Source organism: Solanum stenotomum, chromosome 2, assembly GCF_019186545.1.
Source record: "Solanum stenotomum isolate F172 chromosome 2, ASM1918654v1, whole genome shotgun sequence".
Taxonomy (NCBI): domain Eukaryota; kingdom Viridiplantae; phylum Streptophyta; class Magnoliopsida; order Solanales; family Solanaceae; genus Solanum; species Solanum stenotomum.
This window is the reverse complement of record NC_064283.1, coordinates 1,229,519-1,246,762: the sequence shown is the minus strand read 5'-3', so window position 1 is coordinate 1,246,762 and position 17,244 is coordinate 1,229,519. Positions and strand designations below refer to the sequence as shown.

Sequence of the window (17,244 nt, the reverse complement as noted above, 5' to 3'; positions counted from 1 at the left end):
AATAAAAAAACTAAATATTGAACCTCATCGAGTGTAAATTCTGGATCCGCCTCTGCTCAGTATCGAACATGTTTTCAAAGCATACGAAACCAAGTAGATTGAAATGAATCTTGATAATGAACCATGACCAAAAGCAACACCAAAAGTAAAGCAATTCCCCAAGGAGATCCACCTTCTTGGCTAGCCAAATGGTACACAACTGGCCTTGTAACTCCTCCATAAGGATAAAACCATCTATTACTATCAATCATTATGTAGACCAAAAGTATGATAAGAAAAGGTAACAAGAAAGACATAAGCTTCATACTAGCCTTTGATTTTTCTACTGTTGCTTTGTATTCTGAATATGTAGACATAGACATCAAGAAAATTACTAAGCCAAATAAAACTATCAAAGCTAATGGAGGTGCTGATATTGATTCTAGAGTTTGGTCTCTCCAACTAACTCCTCTTCTTTCTCCTATGAACCAACCCATGATGATATCAATATAATTCTTATTTTTTGAAATAAGAATGGTTTTTTTCTTCTTCTTTAATTTAGTTTTCTTGAAGGACTATATGGAGCAAAGAGGAATATGTGATTATATATAGAGGAAGAAAGGTGGTGTCTACCTTGTGGTTAGAGACAGATGGAGCTTTACTTTGGATGGGATCTAATCAAAGGCGGATTCAGAATTTAAAATTTATGGATTTTTATAGCAAGTTTGGAAATGCTTTATTTTAAGTCGAGAGTTTATTAGAAACAACCTCTCTATTTTCTATGAGGTAGGAGTATAAGGTCTGTGTATACGTTATCCTCCCCAGACTCCACTTGTGAGATTGTGAGATTATACTAAATATGGTGTTGTTATTGTTGGTTTCTGTAGCAACTTCACGTTTTTTTGAGAATTCGTTATGAAGGCTACCACAACTTTCTTCTTGTATTTGAATTTGAGACTGGTAATATGAGTAGCTTTTACATGCGGAATATTTATTCAAGTTAATATATAATAATACCTAAATTTAAAGTCAAAATAAAATATTTAGTGGAATTCTTAATTAGTACATATAAATGATCATTACAAAAGTTATTAAGTTCACGTGAACTCGTAAATTATAAGCTAGTTCCACATCTTTGATCAAATTGAACTCAATATTTTGTACGATATGAACCATAACATGATGAATTAAATACGAAAACCTTAAAAATTGAACCCGTTAAATTTTAATTCAATAGTCGTACTTGGTGTGATCATAGGCTATGGTATAAATTCTGCCTTTTTGGATTCCATCAATAGAAAACCGTCCTTTCTTTGTTTAGATTCTTACACTTTGAGAAAAGGGGATTGATTCGCAGATGACAGTAAGCAAATGGGCAAATAAACAAAAAGCAAAGTATATATTCTTTTTTGATCATTATTGTGTAAAGTTACAAAAAATTTCAGTATAATTGGTGTCTCACAACTAAGGTATTGGTCCATTTACTTGCCCATTAAGTCTAACGTTATTCTGATTAATCACCATCTTAATACCCACTGATTAAACTATAAAACTATATAATATAATTATGATAGATTATTTGGGAAGTGAGTGTCTGAGCATTATAGAAATAGAGACAGTTAGATTTAGGATTTAAATTTAATAGGTTTAATTTTTAAAATTCGTAATATATGTTATATTAGTTATACTATTAAAGTTATGAGTTCAAATATAATATTTCTTGATATTTTAGTGATTTTTTAGATATATATTCATACTTGGTATTGATCGAAAATTATGACTTCAGATAAATTCAAAAGTCAAAATATTACACCCACTCAAGAGGCTAAAACTCATCTGTTCTCAATTAGGAAAGCAGCATATATGAGTTAATATCTCAGATGATCACTTATTCGAATGAATACAATTTTATTATACATTTTTGTCAATAATTTCAAAGAGATAATTGAATCAAAGCAATATATTTAGTTAAATTGCCTTAAATTCATACGTCTGAATAGTAACAAGTATGATGACAAATCTACCTAGAAAGGTATAACATGTTTATTTGACCTAAAAAAAGACATCGATGCAGAAAAACTTATGATTACTTCCAAAACGCGGAAAGTATAACGAGAATATAATCTTTCTTCATCCTCTTTAATTCTCCTTTTATAATTCTCACATTATAATCGATGGATACTTTAATTCTCACATTATCTATTCTAGAAAATTAAAGATTTCTACAAAGTGGTGTTACGTGCTATGAGACAAGGTGTATTTACTTCAGGATATATAAAATTATATGAGAGGTCCTTTGATATAAATTTAAAGTTATATTTATCTCATTTAATTATTTTATATTGATATTAATAAAAAACTTACATAAATTTAAACCGAAATTTTGATATTAATTATATGGGATGTATCACTGATGAAAGAGACCAAATTTTGATCCTTTTCCATTAGGAAAGTGCATAAACAAATATTAAATCTAAAGTTTTAAACTATTTCCTCAATTGAATAGATTTTATCATACGTATGTAGGGTAATTGAACCAAAAATCAATATATTTGATTGATTTCATCACTATTCGCCTTAATTTTGTATATTTGAAAATTGAACAACAAATTTGATGACAAATGGCATGCATGCAAAGACGCAAACGTATTATTTTGACTTAAAAAAAAATTGCTCACAAGACGGCTTTTATGAATTTATCGCAGAAAAAATTTATGATTGCCTTCAAAAATAGAAAGTATAAATATAATAATTATAATCTTTTTTCATCTTCTTTAATTCTCTTATTATAATTCTCACATTATAATATGTGGTTGATTAGTTCTCAAACCAAACTAACCCCTAAAGAATTGAATGTTAAAGCATGATAAAGGTACATGAGAAAAATCTAGGTCCCAATAATGAAGAAACTTTAGCCTAAAATTTAATGCAAAATATTATTACAATGAGTTGGGCAGCTTAAATGGTGCCACTTATAAATAATTTTGGTGGATGAAATGAAGTGAATTGTTTTGATTTAGACAATTGATTGAAATCTACACATTATTGTTTTATGCTTATTGGGTTTGCAATCTCCAAGTGATCAATGCATTCAATCAATATTGATATTATCTCCATCTTAATTTATATGATATCATTTGACTTGATATAAAATTAACGGAAAAGGGCCAAAAATACCCCTAAACTATTTGAAAAGGTTTAAAAATACCCTTCATCCATTTATTAGGTTAAAAATACCCCTCCATCCATCTTTTTGTCCACTATTACCCTTAAAACTAACAATCTTTTATTTTTATTTTTTTTAATTATTAATTATTATATGACATCTTTCTATTGGAAAAATTTAAATTCCAACCCACCAATTTTTTTTCTACCCATCCGACCCATAGCCACATTTTTTGACCCAAACTTAATTAAAAGATTCATCAAAAATAAAACTTTGATCATCCCTTCTCTCCCCCCTCAAACCTAATAACCTATTTTCTTATTGGAGGTTCGAGAGATCAAGCACAACAGAAGTTCCAGTCACGAAAGGGAAGTTCACCAGAAAAAGCATTGGAGGATAAGTTAGCGTTCACAATGTTATCAATGTTTTCTGCTCATTGTCTATTAAACCTGCAAATTGAAGAGATTGAGGAAAACAGAAAAAAAGTTGTTCGCCAAATAGACAACAATTATTTTAATCACCATTGAATGAGGTTGTATATGGTGATAGGAAGAAAATAAATTACTCCTATTAGGTTTAAGGGGGAGAAACAAGATAATCAAATCTTTTATTTTTGATGAATCTCTTAATTGGGTTTGGATTAAAGAATGTGGATATGGGTCGGGTGGGTTGGAAAAAAATTGGTGGGTTGTAATTTAAATTTATCCAATAGAAAGGTGCCACGTAATAATTAATATTAATAAAATTAAAAAAATAAAAGGTTGTTAGTTTTAAGGGTAATAGTAGACCAAAATGATGGATTGAGGGGTATATTTAACCTAATAGGTGGATGAAGGGTATTTTTAAACCTTTTCGAATAGTTCAAGGGTATTTTTGGCCCTTTTCCGTAAAATTAAAGAAAGAACGAAAGATTTTTAAAATTTGTGGTATAATATGCTTCTGCATTTTCTTGAATGAACTGGAAACTTCATCATATTTATTTTTTAAAATAAAAGGAACAAATAGTAAATTCTTAAAGTTGTGTCATACATATATAACGAACCAACTATGTATATCTTTTCCACTTTAATTCTTAAAAGTTTTTTTATATATATAAAAAAGGGACCTATTCAATAATTGAATTCTAGTACCATCTACATGGAGATGGTGGACTGCATTTGATTCATCCAACAACTTTGCTATTTGGTGAAAAAGAAAAAAAAACTTTGACATTTTAATTGGCAGGCAACAGGGTAGCAGTAGAATGGTTGGAATATGAGTGGTCACTTGAATATCTTTCGTCAAAATACTATATTAGATATAAAAAAAATAATATTGTGTATATGGATCAAAATCAATTTCTTGAAGATGTATATTAAAGTTTTAAATATTGTTAACAAAATTTCTAGTTTCGCCGCGGATCCTTCCACATACTAGAGGGAATACGAGTTAAAATTTTCTTAAATCACAATCAAAATATCCTTTTTCCTTCTTTCTCTCTTAACATCTGGATACATACATCAGTTTTGTTTGTGTACAATGTATCTGATACAAATGTTATTATTGATACATAATCCTAATTATTTCAAACCTATATCAATATAAATTTGGTTTACAATTATGTATCTGATACATAACTTATGCATGGTTTGCTATTGTATCGGATGAATGAGCAATATATCTGCGAATTCTGAAAATTTCAAAATTATTGTAATTTGATAAACTTTGGGGTAGGATGTAATTAACACCCCAATTATTGGGGTGTCTGTATTTTATATACAATTTTTTCTCAAATGATGATCTAAAATTTCTGATTCTTAGCCCATTTCCTCCGTATTGGGCCTCTATCATGGACCCCATTATTGGGCTTAAAACCCGAGAACCTGAATGTTGTGTTAGGCCCAAATTAAAAGCCAGTTAACCAGAAGACCAAAAGCTTCTTCTTCGTTGAGAAACCCTCCACACTTCACCATTTTTACAGCTGATTTTTTCGAATTGAATCCTGAAAATGTCGTCTGAAGACTCAAAGCCAGTGAGGAAAGTGGAAAGTGATGACGGAGAAAGCATTGGGTCTCTTCTGAACAGCAAAAAGAAACCTAACAACAATGCCGGTTCAAAATCTCAGCCTCCCAAAAATGCTAAGATGAAGAAAGAAGAAAAAGATGATGATTTTGAAGAACCCATTTCGAAAAAGAGTCCTAAGAATGTTAAGCCCAAGAAGGAAGAACCTTCACCCATGTCGAAGAAAAGTTCGAGTAAAACTGATAAAGTTGGTATTTTTTTTGTGCATTTTTGTTATTTTACTGTTTGATTTGTTGGTTTTTTAATTGGGTTTGTTGTGTAGAAAGTTGTAAAGAAAGAGGAAGAGGATAAGAAGAAAGGAACCAAAAATGGAGACACCATTGTGAAGAAGAGGGAAAAGAAAGTTTATGATTTGCCTGGACAAAAGAGAGACGCTCCTGAGGAAGTATGTTCCAAAAATGCATTTGCAAAAAGACCATTTTTTCGGGTTTTAATCTGATGTAATGTTACACTTTTGGATTTTCAGAGAGACCCCTTAAGAATTTTCTATGAATCCTTGTATCAGCAAGTGCCAGAAAGTGAACTAGCAGCTATCTGGTATAACATTCTCCCTTTTAAATGATTTTGGATAAGTTACTCGTGCGTAACTCTCTTGTCGTTTGTGTTTATGAATATCATGATACATGAAGCTGTCTCTATCTTCTTTGAGTTACTGATTGCTTGAAAAAGAGAACCTTGAATGTTATTATGCTCTTAAAGGTCAAATTTCGTTCTTGTCCTAACAAAGTGTGTGTTATTCACCTGGTTGATGCTTCTGTATTAGCTCATACTTTCATTTAGTCATATGTTTCGTCGGATGAGTAACTATTCTTAGTCTAATGGTTTAGATCTATTCATTATCAAACTGAAAGAATGTATCTGGGTGCCCCTTAGATTGCATAGTGTATTTTTGCTTATTGTACAACAGATAGTGGAAATACGAGGTGTGTTGCTTGAATGTCAATGTGCATGGAACTGCAGATGGGCTGGAACTAGCTAAGGGAAACATGTGAAGTAAGCAGAACAGCCCTCGTTCGTAAACTTACAAGTCACGTTTTTTTCCCTTTTTTAAATAAAGAAGCATCAGCATGATATAAGTTGTACGTCTACAACTGAGATGCTTGGTGAAGTTGCTAATTGAGTAAGTATCCATTGGACAAGGAATCTGCATCTTGACTTTGCCCTTTTCGCTCAGTTACGTACAATACATATTTTTTGATAAAGGTAAAGTAAGTTAAGTACAATACATATTTGGCCACTTTAGTCGTAATCTAAGAGGTTAAGCTTGCTATGATCATCTAATGCACTTCTTTAGATTTGTTATAGGAAAAAATCTACTTTAGTTTGAATATGCAGAAATCATCTTTCAAGTGTTGATTTGAACATAGGAAAAAATGAAATTAAAAGTATATAAGCTTTGTTATAACTTCATTCAAACTTCTGTATGGAATGAGAAAATGGATTGTTTCAACCTTTTGACACTTTATATGATGAGTTCAGCTGACTTCTGACTGAAATTGTGACATATGTAAGGTGAAAACTTTTCTGGTCGTGCATTTTCCCACTTATTGACTATGGTTTAGTATCATCCTTATGCAAAGCACTGTATCACTGGGCACAGACTTTTACATTGAGTACTTCGGGGATTAAGTTAAAGGTGCCACCAAAAATAATTTGTGATAGTCATGAGTGTTGGTAGTGGTTATAATGCAAAATAATATGTGTGTCTGAAGCTTAAGATGGGAGCTTTCTGTGGAACTTTGTTGGTTGTTGTTTACGGTTTTGTTATGTTCAATCATATGCCTTTTGCATGCGTAAAGAAAGATAGTTGGGAAGATCGATAACATCTTTTTCTTCATTTAACTGATGGAGGATATAGAGGCATGTGAGTTTAGACTGTTTAGTCAGCGCATTTGACATGATTTTGATGAAATATTGTTGCAATTACTTCAACCAAGAACTCATGGCTTACTTATGGCTGTCCTGTTGCAGCACATGCTACGAAACTATTTAGCCCATTCATTGCTTTATCATGCTTAGACGTCACTCAATTTCTTGAGTTCCACTGTGGGTTGATGCTAAATAACTATGTCTGATGTTGCTCATCTATTCCCTGATACAAATTGTCACTCTTCCATTTCTGTCTGTCTAAATCCACCCTGATCACCAAACAAGCATTAGAAGTAATATAAATTGAACTAGTTTCTCTAATGAATTTGGCGGCTGTCTCTGTCTATAAATGTTCATAAAGCTGGCCAAACAATGTCTATGCATGACTGGTTCCTCCTCATCAGCTCTTTTGACCATCGGTGATGCTACAGAAAGGATCTTGATGGATCGTTATTCTTCAAAATGTCTGCTTGCAACTGTTAACAACCAAATCCAGAGTTGTTCATGATGGTTATAAAAACTACAACTGTTCCTTGCAGTTGAATTCAAGTAATTATATCCTGTTACTGTTGTTCTTGCAGGATGATGGAGTCAGGTTTGCTTCCCAAGGACTTGGCGAAGAAAGTTTTTGAGAAGAAACAAAAGAAGGCCCAGCAGCTAAAGCTTGGTTCACCTATGAAAACGGTTGTGACGGTGAAAAAGACCACTGAGTCTGTTACCATTAAGAAGACAACATCCTCCTCAACCTCGTTATCCACACAGAAAAAGAAAACACCAGATTCTGGAGCTAAATCAAAGCAGCAGTCAAAGAAACGGAAGCTTAAGGATGATTCATCTGAAGAAGACTCAGATGATGATTTCGTTGCAACTCTAAAAAGCACAAAGAGACAGAGAGCCTCTTGATGTTTCTAATGGCTAAGCCAAATTGTAGATGAGAAATTAACAAGTCGCCATCGTCTAGTAGAGTTTGCCATGGCTAAATCTGTTATGTAAAAGTTCCCATTGATGAGCTATGAGATACTCTGTTACATGCATTTCAATTTCAGACTCTGAGTTATGGAGAAACCCATTCTAAAATCATTGGTCTATTTTGACTTTTGTTCTTTCTTTTTCCCCATTTTGTTTTTTCAGGCTCTAAGTTTCGAATACAATTACAAAAAAATGTTTCTCAAACTTCATTGCCCCATAAGAAATAAGGGCGGGACAGGAGCTTAATTACTTCGAGTATTTATGACTCTAATGGCAACACATGACCGGCGAATCTTAGAGCAAGCACTAGAATAGTTGAAAAATTCTAAGTAAACATTTGATATGATGCAATCAATATAGAAGAAGTTCAATTCTTTATTAGTTCAAATTCTTTCATTAAATTTGAGTTGGTAGGCAGTGGATGAGTGTGTCAACTGAATAGTTGTTTTCTTGAGAGTTAGCTTTATTAGAAATAACGTTTATTAGTCACTTTTTCGATCATCTCTTTAAAAAATAGTAACCATAAAGCATTTTTTCGGTCATGTCTTTAAGTGTCTTTTTTTTTTTTTTTAGCCATAATAGGTTTTAATTCTTCTGTTTTTATTTAGTTTTTCACCTTGCTTTCTTTCTTCAAAAGGTCAATAGTTATTCTCCATTTATTTTCAATGCTGACTTTAAGAGGATGTTTGGGTTGACTTAAAAGTTGGTCAAATATACTTTTAAGTCAGTTTTGGACCTTTGGAAGTGTTTGGTAAATATAAAAATAACTTAAAATAAGTTACGAAGTGTTTTGCAAGGTTATAAATAACTTAAAATAAGTTAAAAATCAAAAGTAGAACCCCCCTCCCCCACCCCACCCCACCTAATTTTTATTTTTTAACTTAAAAATCATTTTTTAAGTCGATCCAAATTGGCTCTTAGAATCTCAACCTATATTGATTAGATTATAGTCTTTGGAGTCAATTTATATAGTTTCGTGATAAACAAAAACAAAATATTGTTCCAAATAGATAGATACAAAGGTTAAATATATTTTTTTTGCTTTTTTTTTTCACTCATTATCTATTTTGAGACCTGATTAATTCAGAACTATATCGCGTAATCTTTATATATTTAGATTTTTCTTTGGACAGATATATATTCATTTATTTGGACATTCTTCCTGAAAGAGACCATCCATGGTTGCTCCAATGGAAGATGCATGTTTTGTTATGGTTTGCTTGATTGTTGTATCATTGTTAACGTAACTCTACTTTTTTCATATCTATATATTGTTACAATTGAATTGCTTGATTGTTTGTATAAAATCAAATTAAAAAGTGCATTAATGAGTATATTATTATATTAAAATTATTCTATAAAAAGTATAAATATTTGAAAATAGATTTAAGACGGTACTTATTGAGTATTCTAATTAGAGTATTATTTTTTACTTGTATAATATAAGCCAAAATAATCAATATCATAGTAATTGATTTGCTTAAGAAGATATTCAAAATTAAAACAATGCTTTTAAAATCTAATCGTTTAATGTCTAAATAAAAACTTAAAAGATTGGAGAAAAATCTTATAAAGACAAAATTTAAATTGAAGTGAATTATACAAAACTAAGAAGTAGAAAACAATGCAGATTTAGTTACCTACAAATGCAATCATAGTTAAGTCAATCATATTTTTTAAATTGAAATTTAATAAAAATATGCACATAATAATTGAATTTTTTTTTAGTAAAAATATTTTAATAAACACTAATAATCAATACCCCCTTTGTCTAGCTCATACAACACATTTTTAATTAGTCCTACCAAAAAATAACACATTTTTGTATTTAGTAAAACTTTAACTTTAAAATATATATTCTACTCTGATATATTTTACAGTCACTCAGTCAAACTACATCATATATACCTTATAGTCTCTCAGTCAAACTACCATATAAATTGAAACAAACATAAGTATATTTATACTAATTATAACACAATTGAGCCGTCCCTTGTCTCTCTAATGGCTAATCATCAAGAATTACCTGAAATAGCAGCACAATGTGCTGCTATGACGGAAGAAGAAAGAGAAGTTATGGATATTCTGTTAAGTTTACCGGAGCTTATAGCTGATTTACGCGTTTATGGCGAAGATCAGCTTATTGCTTGGGGCTGGAAGAGACGGAGGTCAGCCGTTAATTATCCTCAAACTCCATTACCGTCTCCTGATTCTTCTCCGTCTCCTCCGCCGCGAGAAAATTGAAGATTTTGAAGTTTAGAGTTGCATATAATACTAAGTTTAACGCCGTTAAACTTTAACCTAGCTGTATGATTGAGCTGATCGATCATGTTGATCATGCTTAGTGTTATTGTGGAATTATTATTTGTACAACTTATAATAATTAAGACAAAAATAATCAGTTTAAATTTAATTTACGTTTTTGTTATAGTACTTAGGGCTTGTACGTTTATGTTCTTACAAAATCGTTTTATATTTATCCTTGTCTGTAACGGAGCTTCAACATGAATAAGACGGGTAAAAAACCCTAATTCTTTTTTGAGTTTGAGCTAAAGTTAGTAGTTTCGCCGCCGTTTAATTATTTGGTAAGGAAAATTAAAGGTAAAATTAAGATAGGTTGTTTTTTTTTTTTGTAATTTCCTCTAAATTAATCAGTTTGTAGAATATACAACAATTAGAACAGTTTTGATAGTTGGAAGATTCTCTTAAACCTAGTTATTTATTTATTGGATGATTAATCTTTTATACGACTTAATTAATTTGTGTTACTTTTATGTAGGAGCACTATATGCAGGAAATTATTGAGTTGCTCAAGGTCTAGAGTCACCTAGAGAAGCAAATAGTATTCAACAACACCTTGCAATGGTTAACTGCTGGAACAACAACTTGGCACCCCGTCAAACCTCGTTATAACAACATTCTTTGACGAAATACTATTATAAGTTATTTATAATATAATATATAAATAATCTGTCAATATTAATGAAATATTATTATAAAGAATGAAAATATTATTAGTTTCTCTTCTGATCTTATCATTAGAGAATTAATTATAATATCTCTCTCTACCTTATTTATCATTGTTATATTTGTGAGATGACAAAAAGGTAATATAACTTGGCGTGATTGAATTGGTGCAACATGTGATATCTCATAAAGAAGATCAATGATCANGGTATTTGTGGTCTCCTGGGATAACTGCTGGGGTATTTTTGATCCCAAAATATAATGGAGGGTATAAGTGGTCTATTTCGCATAGTTCAGGGACAATTTTCACCCTTTTCCGTTCAATTAATTTGTGTTACTTTTATGTAGGAGCAATATATGGAGGAAATTATTGAGTTGCTCAAGGTCCAGAGTCACCTAGAGAAGCAAATAATATTCAACAACACCTTGCAATAGTTAACTGCTGGAACAATAACTTGTCATCCCGTCAAACCTCGTTATAACAATATTCTTTGACGAAATACTATTATAAATTATTTATACTATAATATATGAATAATCTATCAATATTAATGAAATATTATTATAAAGAATGGCAATATTATTAGTTTCTCTTCTGATCTTATCATTAGAGAGTTAATTATAATATCTCTCTCTTACCTTATTTATCATTGTTATATTTGTGAGATGACAAAAAGGTAATATAACTTGCGTGATTAAATTGGTGCAACATGTTATATCTCATAAAGAAGGTCAATGATCAATTTTCCTTGTCAATGTCTTCTCAATAAAGCTTGTAACATCTGTTTAATCAGTCTCCTGATTTTTGAGCTATTGCATAAGAACTCTTTTGTCTTATTAATTATAATTAGCGTTAGACTGTTGTCTGATTAGTTTGGACTAGTCATGATTTTATCATTCTATGCAATGTTCAAAATAATATTCCTAAGTTCTAAAATTGTTTACTATGTATTTGATGTACGTAGCAGTGCATGACTGATTCAAGGAATTAATTTGTTTCGATCGGCCTTAAGTGATCCTCTACGTGACGCAAACTCATAATAAAAGAATGAAAAGAAGTACACTAAATATTGTAAAATTGTTAAAAATTCACTAAATATATACATATAGTATACTTCAAATCCATAAATATTCTAATATATAACTCATAAATTTTAAAATCTAAATATTTTGATGATTAAAATCATCATATAAGCTTTTTTTATAAAAATCAAGTTTGATTATCGGAATTTTTATTTAATTCGAATTGAAAAGGAGTGAAAACTTATAATGGATTTTGATTGTTTTGGCCCATTTGAGCTTAGCAATGAAGTACTGTATATATTCCACACACGTTAACATTCTCTCTTTCACACCCACAAACTCTATCTAGAAAGACTTATATCTCCCGTGTGGTTGATTTACGAAATATTACATATAGTACGTAGCGACTGTGAATTCTTCTGAAGGTTCCCAAAAAAAATAAAATACAATGGAGCTTAGAAGTGACGGAGTTGACTGAATTTATTATTTTATCAAAACATTAATATTTATATGCAAAGTATAACTATAATATCAATAAGTACTAAATTTTTGAATTTATAATTTTAAATTTCTGAGTCGAGCCTGTCGCATAGGACCTGCCTAGTGCCATTTACATCCCCTGTGTAATTTGCAGGCTATTACACAGCGAATGTTTGTCCAATGCGCACAAAGTGCTCACCCGAAGGGCAGAGGCTGTAACAGAAGTTGTAGCGGTTGCGGGTATCGTGAGGTTCAAAAAAGAAATAAAATAAATAATAAAAAAAATTTTCTATTTCAACTAGAACTTTAAAAGATGAACTCGTAATTTAAATTTTAGATCCATTTTCTTTTACATCCAATGTAAACATAAATTAGTACTAGTATTGATATAGTCAACTTAATTAAACCAAATTACCCAAGCAAAAGCTTCATTCAGCTTTAATAGCAACTAGAACCAAATACCATGATATCCCTTTTGGACCCTTTGCACCTTTTAAACTCAACTCCCCAAAACTTATTGTATCTTCTTACAGTATATCATTTTTAATTTTTTTAAAAAGCCCTTAAAATCTTCCAAACATTTTCAACGTCCTTTATAGTCTTACCCTTTTGAACCCCATGCCCTTTTTAAACTCTTTTTTAGATAATTGCACATTTTCCCTAGTGACTCAAAGGTGGAGTTATCACAAATACAGAGTTTTGGGTCAAAATTATTAGATTTTGTTGAAATCGTAACTGGCCCCCTTCCAAATATTCCATATGCTTATATAAACCACACTTCTCTTCTCTTCTAGTCTCTAATAAGTATTTCTAATTCTAGCTTTTGATCTACAAGTATGGCATATAACATGGCAATTTCCTTGTTCAATATGATGTGTTACTACAATTCCTATTTCTTTCAATCACAAGAAATTGCAAATTCACTCCATTCAATCTTTTCTCTACTAACCTCACTACTTCTCAGCTTTCTCATATTGAAGTACCAAAATCATGACAATACACCCTTTGAAACACACCCCAAATCCATATATTGTGCCATAACAAGCTTTCTTGCTTATTACATTTTACATGACATAGAAAAAAGATTTTCTCCACAACGACGACGTATAATTACAAGGAATTGTCCCTATGTTGTTGTTGTTCATTGTTATTCTATGTTGTTGTTTGGATCATTGTGTGTTGCATCTTTGATGTCTATTTTGCTACCAGACTCAGCTAGCCCTGTTTTGTATTTGCTCTGTCTCATGCTTCCTATTTGTGGATTACTACATTTGGCCTATAGGAACTTTGTGGTGATTTTTTGGCCTAGGCATGATCAGAGGTGGTTCATGGCTCATTTTTATCGTATCCGTGACCAATTGGATCTCCCTTTGTAGGAAGATTCAAGGGTGGATCTAATTTGAAGCTACATGTTCGACAAAATTCAATAATTTTGATTCATATCTTGTATTTGTATAATTTGTATTATGTAATTGAATCAGTTTCATATGTATAAGAATCTATTCAATGTCTAGTAAGAAAATAGGTTCTGGTCCAACTTACAAACTTAAAATTTTTGGATGTACCTCTAGGAGGACCTTATACTTTTTAATATGGGTGCAATTTACAACTTCATTGCTCTTACCTGGCTTCGCTCCTGATTGTGGCTCAACCAAGTTAAGATTCATGTCAGGATATTTTATATTGGGGATAATCACTTTTTAACTAAGGTGATTTCATATTTAATACTTTAACACGACATTTCTAATTAAGAACAACTCAACCACCGATACTTATTAGTTGATCCTTCCAAGATTTCTCCAAGGATGAAGCTTTAAATCCAAGCAAATGTTATTTGATAGTAGTATATACTAGCACTTCACTTATCAGACAGAATTAAGAGTAAACTGATCCATATTAGCATTAGATTACTTAACATATAGCTGCAAAATGAATTTAAGATAACGAACCACATCGGAGAATGAACATAGTTGTGGCCTCGTTGGTTAGAATAAAATATGGAGGCTGTGGGTTATGTTAAAATATGATCCTTCAGGCAAGTTTTAATGGGATATGATGAGTGGTCAATACTTGCATTAAAATATGCGAGAAGGGCGTTCAGGCTCAGCCTGGTTACGACAATTTGGGCGCTCTCAATTTTACCAATCTGATCCCTATGCTTGAATTATCTTATAACCCCTACCCCCACCTCTCTACACACATCCCTCCCCCCTAAGTTAAGTTTTCTAATTTTTTTTATTTTTTTTATAAAACATAGTTTGTTTTAGGGAAAATACATCATTACCCCATTAAACTAAGACCTGTTTTTTAAAAAGACACCTGAACTTTGCGGGGGTCCTATTACCCCCCTTTTCTTATGTAGAATGAATTTATTGTCCCATTGCGTGCCTATGTGGCATGTAGAGTGTAGTTCACTCTCTGATAGCGAGTGAGCTGAATCAAAACGTAAATATATATTTATTTAAGTATTTATTTAATTAGAAATGTTATTTTTTTTTCTTTTATTTATTTTATTGTACTTTCTCCATTTTATTTTATTTTTTTGCTATCTTCTTCTCCAAAACTCAAAAGAATCAACTATCTCATCTCTATCTTCAACTTAGAAAACCCATTTACTTCACTCGTTTTGTTTTTCCTTGTCTTCTTGCTTCTCTTTGTTCCCTTTTCTTCTTTTGTCCCTTATTTTTTCAAAAATAATAATAATTGTGAACCTCCTTTGATAATATATATATTTTTTTTTAAATGTAGTTCTTTAGCATCGATTCGAGTGTATTATAGTATTTCATTACCTCCATCATAATGGAGTTTCGCTGCATAATTATTTTAATATTGGAAAGAAGATGATAGATTGAAGGTGATTATTAATTTTCAATTTATAATTTATTAGTAATTTTATTTTGATTTAATAATGATTTGATGAGATTTTAATAATGGGTGATGAAGGCTACTCCATTGGCCGTGACGGTGGCCAAGTCGAGGACTTGCAGTGATGGCGGCTGGCTAGATGGAAGGCTGCAACAACGAAAAAGAGTGATAAAGAAAGAAGAAGAAAGAGAAAAAAAATGAAACTAATAAAATTAAAAAAATGAAAATGAAAATAAAGATTAAAAATTAAAACTTTACACGTGTCAGATAATAATTGGTGCGTGAGCGCACTTTCTTTTTTGCAATTGAAGGTGGCTGAAAAGTTGAATTTTTATAACACTTCAAAATTGTTNGGCGTTCAGGCTCAGCCTGGTTACGACAATTTGGGCGCTCTCAATTTTACCAATCTGATCCCTATGCTTGAATTATCTTATAACCCATACCCCCACCCCTCTACACACACCCTCCCCCCTAAGTTAAGTTTTCTAATTTTTTTTATAAAACATAGTTTGTTTTATAACTAAATTATAAGGTACTTACATTTCTTATTGGAATGATATCAACTAAATAATTAAAGATAATTTAGAAAAAAAAAAAAAAAACCCACAACCACCTAATATTTCATGTAGAAAATTCACAAACAAAATAATAGTTCAGGTATACTATCATTATCATTGAACAATTCGACCATGAGTGATGTGATAAACATTAAATATTACTCCATATATCACAAATCATAATATTTAAAGAACATTTTTGTACATTAAACATATTTCAAATTGTAGATTTTAATATTCACGGTTAATTGTGCAACTATTAGGACTCAGAATTCATTAATGAAACATGATTGATATTATTAGAGAGTCCTACATCGAATTATATTACTTATATGATATATAACAATTCTTCTTTTATGAACTAATTTTTATGGTTACGGATAAATATCACTTTACCCACATCGATCAAATAACTTTCGTAGAGATTATTTCATGAAACATCCGTACATTTATATTATATGATACATAACAATCCTTCTTTTATAAACTAATTTTTATAATTACCGATAAGTATCATTTTACCCACACCGATCAAATAACCTTTCGCAGAGATCATTTCATGAAATATCCATATATAAATTAAATTAGGACTAGAAATCATAATTAAATAATTATCATAAATACCATAAATAACAAATTCTAAACTATTAAGATATCTTATTCTCAATTTGTTTCCCACAGATTTCTGATTAATTATGGACTTAAAAGTAAATCAAATGAAATGATTATATTATAGATGTAATAACATTTTAGTTAGTGTAATTTGTACTTTAGAGGAAAGGTTTAAGAAAGGAAGTTAAGGTTTAACCCAAAACTGGGGTAAAATGTTTAGATTTATTTATTGACGATGAGACAATAACAATAAACATGAAATAAAGACAAAATTGCAGCATTTGTGGATGTGCTCTTCTCAATGATTAGGAAGTAAAATATCTTGTAGTAGTGAAAAGAAAAATTGACACCTCCCTACTTATTTACCCCACCATTTATGTCTCTACCCTTCACTTCTTTCTGATTCATTACCACAATTACTTGTTCAGCAAACACCTTTTACATTTACTTTTTACAACATGATTACAGAATTAGAGAACATTTTCATATACTCTCTTTATATCTTTAGTTCTAATTTATATGACACATATTTAGAGCATGACCTAATCAATAAATTGATTGAGAAACATGAGGATTCAGGTTCATCCGTTGAGACAAAAACACTTGTGAGTCTTCCTATTTGTGTTAGCTTTGATGTGACAGATATTTCGTTCAATTAGTCGAGGTGTGTGAAAATTGGCTCGGATACCACAGTCG

The 17,244-nt window shown here is 30.9% G+C and overlaps 1 protein-coding gene and 1 non-coding gene across 2 annotated transcripts; both read left to right on the top strand.

Moving 5' to 3' along the window:
* The first annotated feature begins 5,028 nt into the window (after positions 1-5,028).
* On the top strand, positions 5,029-8,119 carry LOC125854402 (uncharacterized). The gene is made up of 4 exons (XM_049533936.1): positions 5,029-5,393; positions 5,469-5,591; positions 5,673-5,743; positions 7,657-8,119. Exons 1-4 carry the CDS (start codon positions 5,133-5,135, stop codon positions 7,976-7,978), a joined length of 777 nt encoding a protein of 258 aa, XP_049389893.1. The 5' UTR covers positions 5,029-5,132; the 3' UTR covers positions 7,979-8,119.
* Positions 8,120-14,561: 6,442 nt separating this feature from the next.
* On the top strand, positions 14,562-14,668 carry LOC125857336 (small nucleolar RNA Z279/snoR105/snoR108). Its single transcript, XR_007445656.1, has one exon. It is a non-coding gene; the product is annotated as a small nucleolar RNA Z279/snoR105/snoR108 (small nucleolar RNA).
* Positions 14,669-17,244: the final 2,576 nt, after the last annotated feature.